Below are 15382 nucleotides of genomic sequence, written 5' to 3'. Positions count from 1 at the left end.
ATAGATAACTACATATATCTACATATATATATATTTAAAATTTTATTAGTACCAAGGTTGGGAAATCCTTGTCTCTATCCACTTCTAAAGCAATACCCTTCTGAGGCTTCTACCCAGTGCCCATGTATTTCCACTCTAGTTGGTCAGAGAGACAACTATTGTAAGCCCTGTGTGAACCCTGGTTATTGTTTGACCTAGTGTTTTCTTGTGGCTCTTTCTCTGACCTCATGGAGGTTCCCCCACACCTTTAAGGATCAGTACCTGGCCAGTCTTGAGGGGATCCTTCTGCAAATCTTTGGAGCTCTCTTCTGTGTGCAGCTCTGTCATCTCTGGCTTTCTGTCTCACAAATTCTAGTTTCCTTGGTCTCTCCAAAGAGTCAGTCATAATTTACCTCATTTATTTTCTCCTCTCAGAGATCACAGTTCTGTGCTGTCTGATGTCTAATACCTGACAACAGTTAAAAAAAAAATTGTCCAGTTTTCTAATCATTTATGGTTAGACGGCAGTTCTCGTGCATTTAATCTTTTATGAGTGAAAACAGAAGTCAGGTACCATAATTGAACATCACACATAAACAACAGAAGGAGATGTGTGAGGTCACAGCAGCTATCCAGAACAATGCCTGTGTTCTAAAGCTTCCAGAAAATTAATTTCACTTATAATTAAAAGAAAAAGAACCAAATTCAAATCTTATACAAAATTATAAGAAGAAACACAATAAGGAGCCAGATAACGTCCTTAGAGAAAATGAATGCATGCCGGAAAGGTGCCCACAAATGAAATAAAAACTGTAACCTGCCTCTTCAAAATGAGCTAAAAGACATTAAGAAAATGATACTGGGGGTGAAAGAACAAATGAGAATGAGAAATAGGAAAGCTTTGAAATGAGATGATAGGATTGAAGAATGAACTGTGTATTCAAGAAAAAGATCACTTTAGGAGTGAAGAGTAAACTAGAAGGGATATTGAAGTGAATAAACATAGCATATATACTTGAAGAGAACTAGAATTTGAAAAGAAATGTGCAAAAATAATGGTTAACATAGCAGACCCAATGAGACAACCATCCTTAGAAAGATCTACTTGCAAGCTTGACCTTTAATCTGGGAAAGTATCCAGCATTTTCTGATAAGAATGGCTGGCTCACTCTCCCTCAACTTGGCAAAGAACATGGTTTATGTTAACTACTTGCTTGTTTCTGGGAGCTGTAATTTTGGTACATGTAAGGGAGAAGATGTGTGTGTGACCAGCTTCCAGTACAAACCCTAGGTGCTGAGTCTCTAATGTGCTTCTCTGGTGGACATTTCACACATGTCATCACAACTCACAGCTGAAGAAATTAAGCACACCCCGTGTGACTCCACCAGGAGAGGGCTCTTAGAAGCTTCCGCTTAGTTTCCTCCAGACTTTGCCTTATGTATCTTTTCCCTTTTCTGATTTTGCTTTGTATCCTTTCACTATAATAAATCATAGCTGTGAGTACCGCTATATTCAGAGTCCTGTGTGTCCTCCTAGAGAATCACTGTGGGGACTCATTATATACCTTTCTTATTATTTTCCTCTTGGCAGCTGTTAGGAATGTAAAGATGGTCATTTTGTTTAGTTACAAATCAATTAGAAGTGAATCTACAATAAAACAAGTTTTGTAATACATAATTTGTAACTCATAAGTTAAATTAACCCTGAAAAGTTTTGACAAATGGCGGGTGTCTGAATTCTGAAAACTGTACCTAGAGAACTGTTTTCCGCTATAGATTTCACATGTAACGTGGTAGTTGGGTGGGTTTTTTTTGCCTGTTTCAATTTTCAAATTATATTTAAATAGGGTCTTTGTAAGGGGTTGGTCTTTCAGATAAGATCTGCACCTTTAACTGCCTCTCTCTAAATCAGAAAGACTGGTTTTCACTTTTTAAAAAAACCAGAGTAGGAATGATATAGAATCTTAAATTTTGCTGACAAGTTTTCAGCAAGGACATTTTCCTCCTGTTATAAAACTTGAGGGGAAAAAAAAAAGCATTTGTATTTTTTGTTGTCTGAAATATTAATGAAGTATTTTCCCATGTTACTTGTAGGATTTTCATCCAGGTTCACACAGCATGAATTCTAGCCAGGCATTGTTTATGAGGTTCATTTCAAAGCATATAAAGTTTGGCTTTTTCCAGAAGGATAAATAATTTAGAATTGCTTGAGTATTTCAGATGAGTGATCATATGCTGTTGAATTCTTAAGGATGCTGGCAGATACAACCCTGAGTTCAAAAAAACATCTAATTCCTAATGGAAATAGGCACTGAGAGAAGGAAATTTCTTTTGTATTTGGGAAGAAGAGTCCCAACTCCAGAATACACTATCAACCAAGTATGGGGAAACCCAAAAGCATATTTAGTTCTTGGGGTGCCTGGGTGGCTCCGATGGTTGAGTGTCTGCCTTCAGCTCAGGTCATGATCTCAGGGTCTGGAATAGAGCACAGAGTTGGGCTTCCCGCACAGCGGGGATTCTGCTTCTCCCTCTCCCTCTCCCTCTACTGCTGTCCGCTGCTTGTGCTCTCTCACTTTCTCTCTGTCAAATAAATAAGTAAAATCTTTGAAAAAAAAAAAAAAGCATATTTAGTTCTTATGTTGCTTGATAATTATTGTTCCATAGGAATCATTCCAATTTAATATTGCCCAGTGGTTGATCTTTTTTATTAAAATCAATGCAGATGTCAGTTTTAAATAAACTCTTTTCTTCTCACTATGTCTACTTTGAGATCCAGGGGACTTGTTTAGTAAGGGAAAAAAACTAAAAATAAACTACATGCGCAACTTATTAATACTGCTAATAAAGGAACCTATAGTTTTTTCTCTAAAGATCTAGTTTTGTGAGCTAACTTAAGACAGTTTGGTTGTTCAGTTTATTGGGTTCTTTTTGGTATTGTAGATATCCAGTAATTGTATCCAGTAAAAATATAGGTGAGGGCTCTAAGACTCCTCCCTCAGTGCTGTCTATACGAGGTTGTGTGTTAGTCCAAACCAAATTCTGCCACACATATACTTTTTAGCAAGCAGGCACAAAAGGGGAAAGGTAACTCTTGTTAACTTTCTTTAAGCTCCTGTTAACTCTTCTGTAAGCTCCATAAAATTCCAATTCTTTTTTTTAATGTTCTGACAGCACCTTATTTCAGAGGTTCATGTGAGGCATAATAGCAGGATTTCACTTTTAGTTGGAATTAGGTGGCAAAACTCTCAACTAATTGGTGGAACAAGGATGCTTTCAGAAACCTAAACCTAAAACCCCATTCTTCAGCGTAGGGACTGTTGGATTTACTAGTTCTTGTGAGGGTAAAGCCAATTGAACAGTATTTCTGGATAGTCCACAGATCTTAAATGCCACCGATTTGTGTTACAGCTCTGCTGTTCATGGGAGATGAAGACAGCTAACTGAAATGTTTTTAGAAAAGGCCATGGGATTATGGGTTCTTGATTAGTCTTTCTCTCAAACCAGATGAACATCCCTATAGCGTCTGTGTTTGATTTTGATTAACATACTCATGTGTTAATCACTGCTAGGGTGTAGGTTCAACCTAACTGTCAGGAACAGGCGAGGACTTCTGCCTCAACACTTGGGAACTGGCTGGATATCAGCTTGAGTCCAGGCTGTCAATTCTTCTAACTTGGATCTTTGACCATAAAGGTGTGTGAACACCTGTCAGCTACACAGAAAATCACTGCCTAATTGTTTCTTCCTGAAAATAACGTTTTACATTTTATTCTTGTCTTGGGTGTTTTATGGACATCTCTGGATTTTAGGGCTCAAAGGAAACGAAGGAACCAACCCGAACTGGCTTTCCCATAGGAAGATGGAGGACATCTCTTGAGCGTCTGTGTTCTGCTAGGCTCAACGAGTGCTACAAAATGCATGACATAAATAACTCTTGCCTTCCAGGAACTTAGCTCTGTTAATGTGGATAGCAGAAGAACATGAAATTGCTGTAATACAAAGCAAATTAAGTTAACTGCTATAAGAAGGAGTGAAAGAGCTGCACACACCTGCTGTCAATCAGCGTTGGAGTTGCTTCTCTCTCAAAATCATTAACAGGTTATCATGGCAGCTACATCAAACCTGTCAGAGACATCATGCTGCTAAAGAACAGTTCTTACTAGGCAATATTCCTAATATGCTGGAAGGTACTTTTTTTTTCAGGGCCCTGGAGTTTTAGTTGGGGGAGTCATCTTGGAGAGAAGGGCATTTCTCAGTGAGCACTGGCTCTGACTTTAGGCTCCAGACTCCTGGATGAAGCCTTGTTTCCATAACTGGCTTAGGAACCTGGATTATATTTAGATCTTACCACAGCCACGTGAGAAGTTTAGTAGTTTATAATGCAAACATTCATGCTTTTCCTCCAAATGGCTTAGTGACTTGCCATTATTTTTCTTGCCTTTAAAAATAAGCTATAAAATCTGTAAGAGCTGTTGATAGAAACATAAAGGAAATTGAATTACTGCGTTAGTAATGCATTGATTAATATACTTTTTAACATGAAAGACTGCTAAGGACAGCATTGGAATTGTGCATACACTTATTAATCATCGCAACACAATATTCAAGTCTATTTGAAATTTATTGAACTTTAATCTCATTTGGGTTAGTTTTAGGGGCATAGACTGTGAACTCTTTGAGCTTAAGGAAATAATTTTTGCTACCTTTTCATTTTTATACTCCACTAAAACATTAGCTCCATTAATGTGTGTTGTTAATTATAGAGTCAATACCATTTGTTGTACATATCAGAATGTTGATTAAAAGCTGTTAAAGGGTTTATCAGGATGATCTCATGCTAAAGAATAAGGAGGACGTTTTAAAATATCTTGACATATTTTTCTAGCTAATTGCATAGCTTTTCCTGAAGACACCACCACATGCTCTGCTGATGATAAAAGACTATGTTTGGTTCTATTCCTAGAAATGTAAAAAAGAGATGTTGGTACCATTTACTTCCTTGTGCTTGTTTATGGTGTGAGACAACTATCCTTTTGCATCAGTCTGTTTAATGGCACCAGCATTAATGGAAGACAGTATCCCAGTGAATACTTGTTTTGCTCCTTTTAATTTGATTTTCTATCAAAGAACTCATTTTTGTCATAAGGGTATTGAATATTTAGTTTTAGCTTTTAACATTTCTTTATGGACTTATGTCATGGCTCAATTTCATTCTTTTACAGGAATTTTAAACAGTTGTCTGGTGAAATGGAATTTATGACAATTAATGGAACAACATTAAGGAATCTTGAAATCCTACAGAATCAGGTCAGGTAAACATAGAGGCTAATTGATTCAAAATGGTTTTGAAAAAAAATTGGAATAAGGTCGCAGTCTGTTCTTAAGTGTGCACGTGAGAACTAGAATATTGTCTTTAACTGATCACTCTGCCCATCATCTGTCTTTTAATTGATAACTCCAGGACCCATTTTTTTGAGAATCAAATATATGAAATACTTCCCTGGGGGTTACCTTGGGGGCTGTAGAGCTGTCCTTTTTTAATTATTGAAGTGACGTTCCCATCTTGATAATTTCTGTATCAAATATTTGGAAAGGCATCATCTTTGAAAATTAATATAAAGTGGATTTTTTGTCTGATTATATTTTTTCTACATACGCTTAACTTTTCTTGAAAGTCTTCAGTCTTATTATCCAGCATATAAAACAAGTAACTGTGATATTCAGTTAGATTGTAAGATGCATAAATTTCACTTCACAGACTTCCATCATTATTTATTTGCCCTTTATTGATGAATTAGGAAGATAATGGAGACATTAAATTAATTGTTTTCATTTATTAAATTATCACTCAGAAATAAGATCTTCTATAATGTTCATAACAAAGCCATAGAAATAAAAAGCAATTCTAAATCATTTAAGTAGTTGAAAAGCTAAACCATCTGAGTTAAATAGTTTAAAGCTCTTCAGAAATATATATTACTGTTGTGAATTAAAAGTAAATGCTGAATTTATTTTCCTGACTCCTAGATTTGTATATTACTAACTAGTTTCTCTCATGTAGTTTCTTCCTCTTCCAAGCTATCCTTGTATACTAGAGTCAACCTTACTTTAATTCCATAACATTTTGATCTTGTCATTACATTATCCGGAAATTGAGAATTTTTCCCTCAGATCTTTCTCATCAACTCAGTATACATTGCCTGATAGGAAGTAAGTAGTAGGAAGAAAAGGACATTTCTTGCATAAAGAAGAGCTCGTAGGCAGACCCTGAAGACATAGGTTTAAACCTATTAATTGACATTTTATAATGCAGTGAAACCTTGGTTAAAATTAACTATCATCTCTAGTTAATTTTTTTTTTTTAGTCATTCAACTTTGAAGTAGCAAAGCATAGATCGATAATTTTTTACTGAGGATTTAATAAAGCGGACTAAAATAAAATCTTTCCAGGGTGAATTCCTAGAGTGCAGTTCAAGTTTAGTTCCATCTCCAGTACCTTCTACTTGTTCAGTGTTTTCACGGGAACACCAGTCTGTAGAAATCTGAGGCTGTGGAGGATACTGAATTGCCAAAGGAAGTTAAATTATCTTCACTGTACTTCCCAAGGCAGAAAACTCTATATTTTTAAGATGCTTAGGACAAGCATATATTTTAAAAGATTTCTGAATATTCTTAGTTAACCAAAACTGCACATAGACTGTCCCTTTTCTGTGCAAATATCAATACTTTATATTGTGTATGTGTGTTCATATGTAGATGTGTTCGTCAAACATTAAATGAACACCTGTGTGAGCCATACGTTATGATAGGCATCTGTCACATTTAAAATTGGGGTATATGGAAAAATTAAGGCACATGAGCAGCTAGCAGTTTTGGTACAAATACAATGTCCAGTTAATAAAACTTTTCTTCTGGTTTTTCTTAGACTGACATGAAAACCAAGGGAAGTTTACTTTGGGTCTTAGACCATACTAAAACTTCATTTGGGAGACGGAAATTAAAGAAGTGGGTGACTCAGCCACTCCTTAAACTAAGGTAACGAGAATTCTTTTTGTGTGTTTAATCTGAAATTATATAAAGTTATGAAATTAAATGTATGTTAGCCTCCTTAAAACCAAGATTACCATAGTTATAAGAACAGAATTTTAGGGGCACCTGGCTGGCTGAGTCCCAGGAGCAGCAACTCTTGATCTCGGGGTCGTGAGTTTGAGCTCCACATTGGATGTAGATTACTAAAAATAAATAAACTTAAAAAAAAGCAGAATTTTAAATTGGAGTAGATTTTATTTTGTATCTGGCAATACTTTCTCTAGTATCGTGAAGATGTTTTCCTTGTCCCCAAGAATGAGTAGGCTTGCAGATTGGAAGACATTGGGATGTGTCCAGGGAAAGTGAGTTATCCAGTTAGTTTGGGTCATCGGTAGCATAAGAGAGTAGGGAGGAAGGGGTTGAAGAGCTGGGGCTCTGCCTTTGGTAGAGAGCTTTGAAGGCTAGCCTGAGTTGGTAGCCAGGGAAAGTTAATCCAATGATTCTAAGCACGGGAGTGCTAGGATCAGAGCTGGGCTTGTATGTGGGAGGGAACAAAGTGGTGGTGGAGTGGGCAAGTTAGCAAGTTCATGGAGAGGTTCTGAGGACCTGAGCCAAAGCCGGAACAGTAGGGATCTAAAAGACGGTCAGGTGTGAGATGTTTGGGACAGTAGATAAACAAACTAAGGGCGCCTTCAGGGAAGGTAGCTGAATCTAGTGCCTAAAATGCAGCTGTTTCCAAGCTTGTCTGCCCCTGCAGTCCTTGGGAGGCTTCACAGATACTGATGCCTGTGTCTAAACCCCCAGAGAGTGTGATTTAATCAGTCTCCAGTGTGGCCTGGGAGTTGGACTTTCTGAATGCTCTCCAGAGGATTCTGATATGCAGATAAACTTGGAGGCTCCAACCTAGAACAGTGCCTGTGACTTAGTAGGAGCCCCATTAATATTCACTGAAAAAATTAGGGCTGTTATTTATTGCGTTCTTACTATGTACCACTCTTTAATACTCAAAAGCATCCTCTGAGGTAGGTCCTTGAGATGAGTAAAGAGATTCAGAGTTTCAGTAACTTGCTCAATGTTTCACAGCTGGGAGAGCCCAAATTTAAAAACAGCATTGACTCCAGAGCCGAGCAGGCACTTAGCCATTCTGAACTGCTTCCTAAATAGAGAGACCAGAGAGTGTGGTGTGGTGTTAGAACTGCTGTGTGTCAGCTCTGTCCACTGGTCACTAGGTCCTTGGGTCCCGTGTCCTGTCTCGTGTATCCGCCTCTCCATGCCATGTTCTCGCCTTTGAAACAGTAAACTACCTCTCACAGGGTTACCCAAAGGTATGAGATGAGACAGGAACCCTAGCTACCACTTTTGAGCTCTTTATTACATGGCAAGCTATGTACTGGGGGCCTTCTGTACATTGTAGCTTTTGAACTACACAGGAGCCTCACTCTTGGCTGCATATTACTCTGAGCTTAGTAAATAGTCGTCTTCAGCAAGGATAGCACATATTGTTAGTGCTAGTAATAAGCTTAAGACACTGTTATGATGGTGGTCATTACCAAATCACTTCAAGGGTTTAGCGGGTTTTTCTTCTAGACCGTAAAGACCTTTGGACAGGGGAAACTGACTGGGTAAAGAAGACATTCTTGAACAACCCGGGTTTGAACTGTGCAGGTCCACTTATATGTGGATTTTTTCTGATACAGTACAGTCCTGTAAATGTGTTTCCTTAAGATTTTCTTAACCTTTTCTTTCCTGTAGCTTCTTTTGTTATGAAAATACAGTGTATGATACATATATAAAGTACATGTTAATTGGCTATGTTATCAGGCTTCTGATCAGCAGTAGGCTATTAGTAGTTAAGTTTTGGGGGAGTTAAAAGTTATACTCAGATTTTTGATTGTGGTGGGGGAGGGGCATCCCTGATCCCCACATTGTTCAATGGTCAACTGTGTCTCCTTGGTTCAGTACTGAAATGAGGTAAGAATGCCTTGTGGAACAAAAGTAGGAAAGATGGCTTTCTGCAGAAAGTGTGGAAAGACATCTACCTAAGCATCCATAGGACTTCTTATATTTATTTGCTTGGTTGAAATACTCAGCAGAAACAGAGCCAGTAGCAGACTTTTTCATGTAAATTAAAGTACGATCCCAAGAGATTACATGATTCAGCTCCTACAGAGCATACAATATGGTCTACTGAGTTTATCTCAAATTAATCCTAGTTATAGAAAACAAATTTAACAGTAGAAATAAAAATTTTAATTTACATGGCTGCCTCTTCTCTTCTCACTGTCTCCTACCCCTATGCCTATGAACATACCTGTTCGCATCACTGTACATATCAAAATGTCAGTGACTCCCAAATTTGTATCTCTGATCTTTACCCTTTCCTATTCCCCAGGCTTATACATTCAGCTTAGATTCATAAACACATAGGTGTATCACAGACATCTCAAACTTCATGTATTCAACCCTGTTCGTCCTTCTGGTTTCCCCATTCCAGGAATCAACACTTCCACCAAACAAGTTGCTTAGACCAGAAACCTGGAAGTTTTCCTGGACATTTCCTGTTTGATAACCGTGTCCAATCTAATACTAAGTCCTGTTGCCTTTAGCTCTAAAATATATCCAGAGTCTGTGCATATTTTGCCATCTCCATCACCCTGGTCTACACTACATTGGTTCTCACTTGGACAGCTGTAGTATCCTCCTAACTCAACTCTTTTTCAAGATAAAGACTATATCATGCTTCTCTCCTGCCTTAATCTCTCCATTGGCTTGTGCTTCACATAAAGTTAAAATTCTTTCTCATGGCTCTTCTGTCTGACTCTCCCCTGCATTCACACATTCGTCATCTTCTGGTCACTCTGGCCTTTCTTTGGTTCCTGAGCATCCCAAAGCTTTTTCTCATCTTGTGGTTTTGCATTTGCGTGGCTCTCTACCTAGAATGTTCTTTTTCTCTTCAATCTTCACGTGGCTGTCTTCTCTTTTAAGTCTCACCTTTAAAGTGTCATTTCTTCAGAGTGATTTTCTCTGACTGCCTAATGTAAATTATGTTCCTTGTATCATTTTCCATTAGCATATAGGACTTAGCATGTTTGTTTTTTCTGTTTGTTTAATATCTATCTCTCACTAAATTGTGTTTCATTTATAACAAGTATTCAATATTTATTGAATGAATTATTAAAATAGTGAGTCATTCAGGACCTGACTCAGCTATCTCCTTTGAGAATTTGTCCTTTTTCTCCTTTCGTCCTTTGGAGAAAGTTAACTCCCCTCAATTTTGTTCAGCACCTTACCCTTCCTTCACCAACCCACGCAGAATGAATTGGGGGCTCACAGTGCTTTGAATGTAATAGATGATGAAGAAATTATGAACAAATGAATCCATTTGAAAATCTTAGAGTTCTAAGTGGGCTTTGAAAATAAAGGTACACCTCTGTGAGAGAAGTTTATTTATTTATTTATTTATTTATTTTTTAAAAGATTTTATTTATTTATTTGACAGAGAGAGACAGCCAGCGAGAGAGGGAGCACAAGCAGGGGGAGTGGGAGAGGAAGAAGCAGGCTCCTAGTGGAGGAGCCTGACGTGGGGCTCGATCCCATAACGCCGGGATCACGCCCTGAGCCGAAGGCAGACGCTTAACCGCTGTGCCACCCAGGCGCCCCGAGAGAAGTTTATTTTTCTAAGAAAACTCCTTGATTTTAAAAGCACCTTATAAGCAGTTTTCCTTTATATGATTCCTTGTTTTAGTGGAAAAATTGCTTGGTGAGGAATGAAAACATTAACACCTAACAGTGGAAGAAATGGTTTGGCAGTATCTTGCATTCTTGTCCACTCTCAGTGGAATTAGTAGTAAATAGAAGTTCCTTGGCGTAAGTCATGTGACTTAGTAAAGGAAGCCAGGTTGGGTGATGGGATGGGGCCATCTTCCCACCTTAGGCATAGCTGGTTTTAAGTACCGTGTAAAAAGATCTAACTCACAGCTCTGAACACATCTAAATTGGAATTTTTTTGCTCAGAAATATTTGGATGTACTATGATTTTCCTATGACTCTTTTAAGGCCATGCCTATGTAATTTGAATTCCATAATGGGTGAATTAGATAGTGTGTTAATTTGCTGGGAGTAAAACTGTATCACAAACTGGATAGCTTAAAAAACACACGTTTGTCTCACGGTTCTTTCTGAGTTCTCAGAGGGAGAAGCTGTTCCATGCCTCACTCCTAGCTTCTAGTAGTTTGCTGGCAATCTTTGGTATCACTTGGCTGGTAGATGCATCTCTTTTCTGTTTTCACATTCACATGGTGTTCTTCCTGTGTGCATATCTGTTCACATGACATTCTTTCAATAAGGATGTAATCGTATTGGATTGGGAGCCTCCCATATTCCAGTATGACCTCGTCTTAACTAGTTACATCTACAATTACCCTGATTCCAACTAAGGCCAAATTCTGAGGCATGGGGGATTAGGTCTCCAACATGTATTTTTTTGTTGATACAATCAACGCATAACAGGTAGGCTCAATAATTTCATCTTTCCTCCTTTTGGCACAGCAGATTGAATATATTCATCTCTTGGATGGAAACAGTGTTTTGATTATCATTTAAATGTATTACACATTTATTCAACATCTGAAGTGATGTCGTAAAGAATCATTGAAATTTTGTAAGTTGCAAACGTTTTGCAATTTTGTGCCTGAAGTACAGTACTCTGAAAAGTCATCCATCGGTCTTACTTTGAAAAACATTCTAGTCTGGATCTGTCCAGGTGAAGTATTTATACAAAATGTTAGGTTGATTTTAGGGATCAGAAAGAGACATTTGTATGTGGGAAAAAAAGGAGTAAGGGAAATGTTTAGGTAGAAAGGAGCAGAGGTCCAGATCTAAGGGTTGAGGAGAGAAAAGTAGCCATGGTGGGAAGGGAGAGGGCTGAGGGCTAAGAAGTAAGATGTGTTACTCTGTAGATGGGTCCTGTATGGGAGTGGACAGAAAATGGCAGTACAGAAAACTGATGTCTGCTGTGCTGCGTTTTTTGAGTCTGTGATATGTCTATTAATTCTTCTACGTATCCTCAGAGATAGTTATTACTTCATTTTATAGATGTGGACTACCAAGACTCGGGTTAATTGTCCAAGATCATCCAGCTAGCACATAGGGCCCATCTAGAAGCATACTTGGGGACTTATTGGGACTTGACCTCTAGTTCTGCTTCCCTCACTCAGTTGTGTCACTTTGTACAAGTTAAGAATTTTATTACACCCTCCATTTCTTTACCTGTAAAGTGGGAACTATAATCCCTAGCTCTGGTTCCTAGCATCAGTGATGTGGTTCAGGAAAACAGCTGTGGTCTTTATAATTAGTTATGATTTGTGACCAAAAAACTGGAAGCAACCTAGGGGGTAGAAATTATTAATAGGGGGTAGAAAAATAAATTGTTATCTAGTCTTACATTAGAATATGATAACAGCCCTTAAAATGAACACAGCGGTCAGATGACCCAGCTGGAGGTTTCCCGTGATGACAGGGCAGAGGCTGTGTGCTGCCGTCAGGTGTCCCGCATCTGTCTGGTCAGGTCTCCTGAATCTGGTACTTGCCTGTGTTGTATCTTTTGCCTGCAGTCAGGATTGTGAGGAGAATTTGCAAGGAACACTGGGGAGTAGGTAGTGTTTTTGTTAGTCCCCTCTCAGAATGATGTAACCATTAGCAATTGAGCTCTGTCATTTTGTGTGGTTGGGCTTGAATCACAGCCTTTCTTATTAATGCTCTAAACCTGACTACGTCCTGGGACCTTAGGAAGCTCAGCCTCATGTTCTGATTGGCTAAGTACATGCTAACGTGTTTGTTAACACTGAAGGTGGTGCATTGGTTGGAGGAACTGCTTAACAACAACAACAAAACACCACGCAGTTTGGCAGCTCTAACAGTGAAATTGATCTCTTCTTTATCTTCTTTGCATAAACAATCCATGGTCTTGCCATATTGAGGGTGGGCTGGAACTCATCACATGGGCATTTAGGAACTCCACAGGTTATTTAGTCTTACACATGTGATTTCTGAGGTCAGCCCAGGCATTGACATCCAGCCAGAGAAAGGGGACAGAGCATGGAGGACGTATTTTTGGTTTACCAGGTCTTGTAGTAGCAGCAAATATCATTTCTGTTCACATGTCATTGACTGGAACTCGTTCTGATGATCTCACTTAACTGCAAGGGAGATTAACAAATGTTTGTCAAGGCCAAAGAAGACATATTTAATGAATACCTAGCAGTCAATGGCCAGAGATGGGCTATTTTTCCTTTAAGTTTGTATTGTTGTTTCAACTGTGTTGTACTTTTTTTTTTCACACATTTAAATGATTAACTTATTTAAATTTCTCAGTAGGCAGTACCTTCACATAGTTGCAGAGCTTAAAAATGGAAAAAGAGGGGCACCTGGGTGGCTCAGTTGGTTAAGCGTCTGCCTTTGGCTCTAGTCGTGATACTGGTATCCTGGGTTCGTGATCCCAGCATGCTGGGATCAAGCCTCGCTTTGTGGCTCCCTGCTCAGTGGGGAGTCTGCTTCTCCCTCTCCCTCTGCCCCTCCTCCTGCTTGTGTTCTGTCTCTCTCAAATAAATACATAAAATCTTAAAAAAAAAAAAAAAGTAAAAATATATATAGTGAAATGTGTGCCTCTCATCCCTGCCCTGCATCTGCTCAGTTCCTATTGGATAATCATGGTTTTTATTTTCTTGTGTATCTTTTCAGAGACTTCCTGTTTTAAAAAGCAAATAAATAAATATGAATATATAGTCCTCCCTCCCTTTTTACATGGATGGGGGCATAATATACACAATACTCTTCGATTCTTTCCCTTAATATAGTATAAGATAGTTACTTTAAATTTTGTATTATTCTGTCTCAGTGATAAGACGTTCCTACTCTCAAGGAGTTTCTAATCTAATCTGGTCAAGGTTTAATCTGGTGAGGAGGAGATGTGGAAAGGGAAAGCTTTTGTATCTAAGATAAAATTCTTACCTGTTACACACTGTATAGTTCAGTAGCACAATTAGAGCAAATGAAGAGTACTTTTTGAATTCAAATTAGATTTTTAGAAAACTGTTAAAGAGAATTAAGCATGCTAAGGTTATTCTTGGTATTTAAGTAACATAAATCATTGAAATTAGTAGCAAAACTGAAAATTGTTGTCGTTAGGAAATAGATCCCTGACTATTGATTACATTTTTGTGTAATTTTCTAAAGCACTAGTACATTCTAGTGATAGTTCATACTCTTGAGTAATTAAATGACTTTCGTTTTGGTAAACTCATATGTTTGGAGTATTAATGGCTTATTTCTAATTCATAACTCTGTCCTCAATGACAAAGTAATAAAATGTTATGTATTTCCAACATTTACCGTTTCATTTATATTAACAAAACTAAATGCCATTTTAAACTCCCAGAACTTGTTGCGCTGAGCTACATTGGGAGGCCCTCCTTATTCTTTGTGGTTTCCCATGTTCTGAGAACCTGCCAATACAGTGTTCACCTTGGGTGACTGTGATTTTCCTCGGCCCAGTGGGACACAATACTGCTCATAAATGGAAATGAAGAGCAGTAGGTGGGCATAGCTGAGAGCGGAGATTGGTTGGTGTTGACCCCTGTCTGTCTGCCTTTGCTGTGTGTGTGAATGTATGAGCAGAAACCGCTGCTGCCAAGAAAAAAGTGACCCCAATCACCTGTTATCCAAACATCTGCCCTGACTTAGTGCATATGGAGGAACCAGTGTCTCTTGGGATGCCTATATCCAGGAACCTGCAGCTGGTCTCTGCTTTGTTCTCTAGTAATCAGGCCTATAGGGAGGTCTAAACTGGTTCACATGTCCAGCAGTAAATGGCAGTTTTCCTTTGTGCTGAGAAGCTATACAGGAGTGAGCGAGGAGGAAGAATTGGAGATCTTTTTCTTCTTGGCTCTTCCGGCTTTATTTTTCTCTCTTTGTGCCTTTACTGATGGGGATTTTCAGAATATATCTCCTCGAAATGCTGTGGGAGGACTTCATTTCCTGTGGCTGTAATGTCATCAAAATACTTCCCTATATGAAATAACTAGATATGCTATATAAAACATAAAACATGATTTTCGGACATAGCTGAACTTGTTAAATAATAATAATGATAAGGGGAAAAACTGAGGGAACAGATTAAAGAAGGAGCTGGAACTGGGAGTTGATTTTGCTGCTGCCGTTGCCCCAAGAGGTCTCTGCAGACACTGGTAATCAAAAGGATTGGGTTTTAAAAAGCCTTGTAGGAAACTGGAGTGAAGGCTTTGTGTCTAAGTTAGGGAGCCTGTAGTAATGTGAGACCCTCAAAGGATCGTAATCTCATTAAAGAGGGGGGACAAGG

The 15382-nt window shown here is 38.4% G+C and overlaps 1 protein-coding gene across 4 annotated transcripts in view; it reads left to right on the top strand.

The window, feature by feature from the left end:
* Positions 1-15382, top strand: part of MSH3 (mutS homolog 3) — a 188583-nt gene that overhangs the window by 61941 nt on the left and 111260 nt on the right. For all 4 annotated transcript variants that reach the window (XM_087862031.1, XM_087862032.1, XM_087862030.1 and 1 more), the window contains exons 11-12: positions 5202-5286; positions 6905-7014. In XM_087862031.1, coding sequence (XP_087718157.1) covers positions 5202-5286; positions 6905-7014 — 195 coding nt within the window. The remainder of the gene's footprint in view (positions 1-5201; positions 5287-6904; positions 7015-15382) is intronic.

Source organism: Ursus americanus, chromosome 5, assembly GCF_024610735.1.
Source record: "Ursus americanus isolate L20-20 chromosome 5, mUrsAme1.1.p, whole genome shotgun sequence".
Taxonomy (NCBI): Eukaryota; Metazoa; Chordata; class Mammalia; order Carnivora; family Ursidae; genus Ursus; species Ursus americanus.
This window is presented reverse-complemented; position numbering and strand designations above follow the sequence as displayed.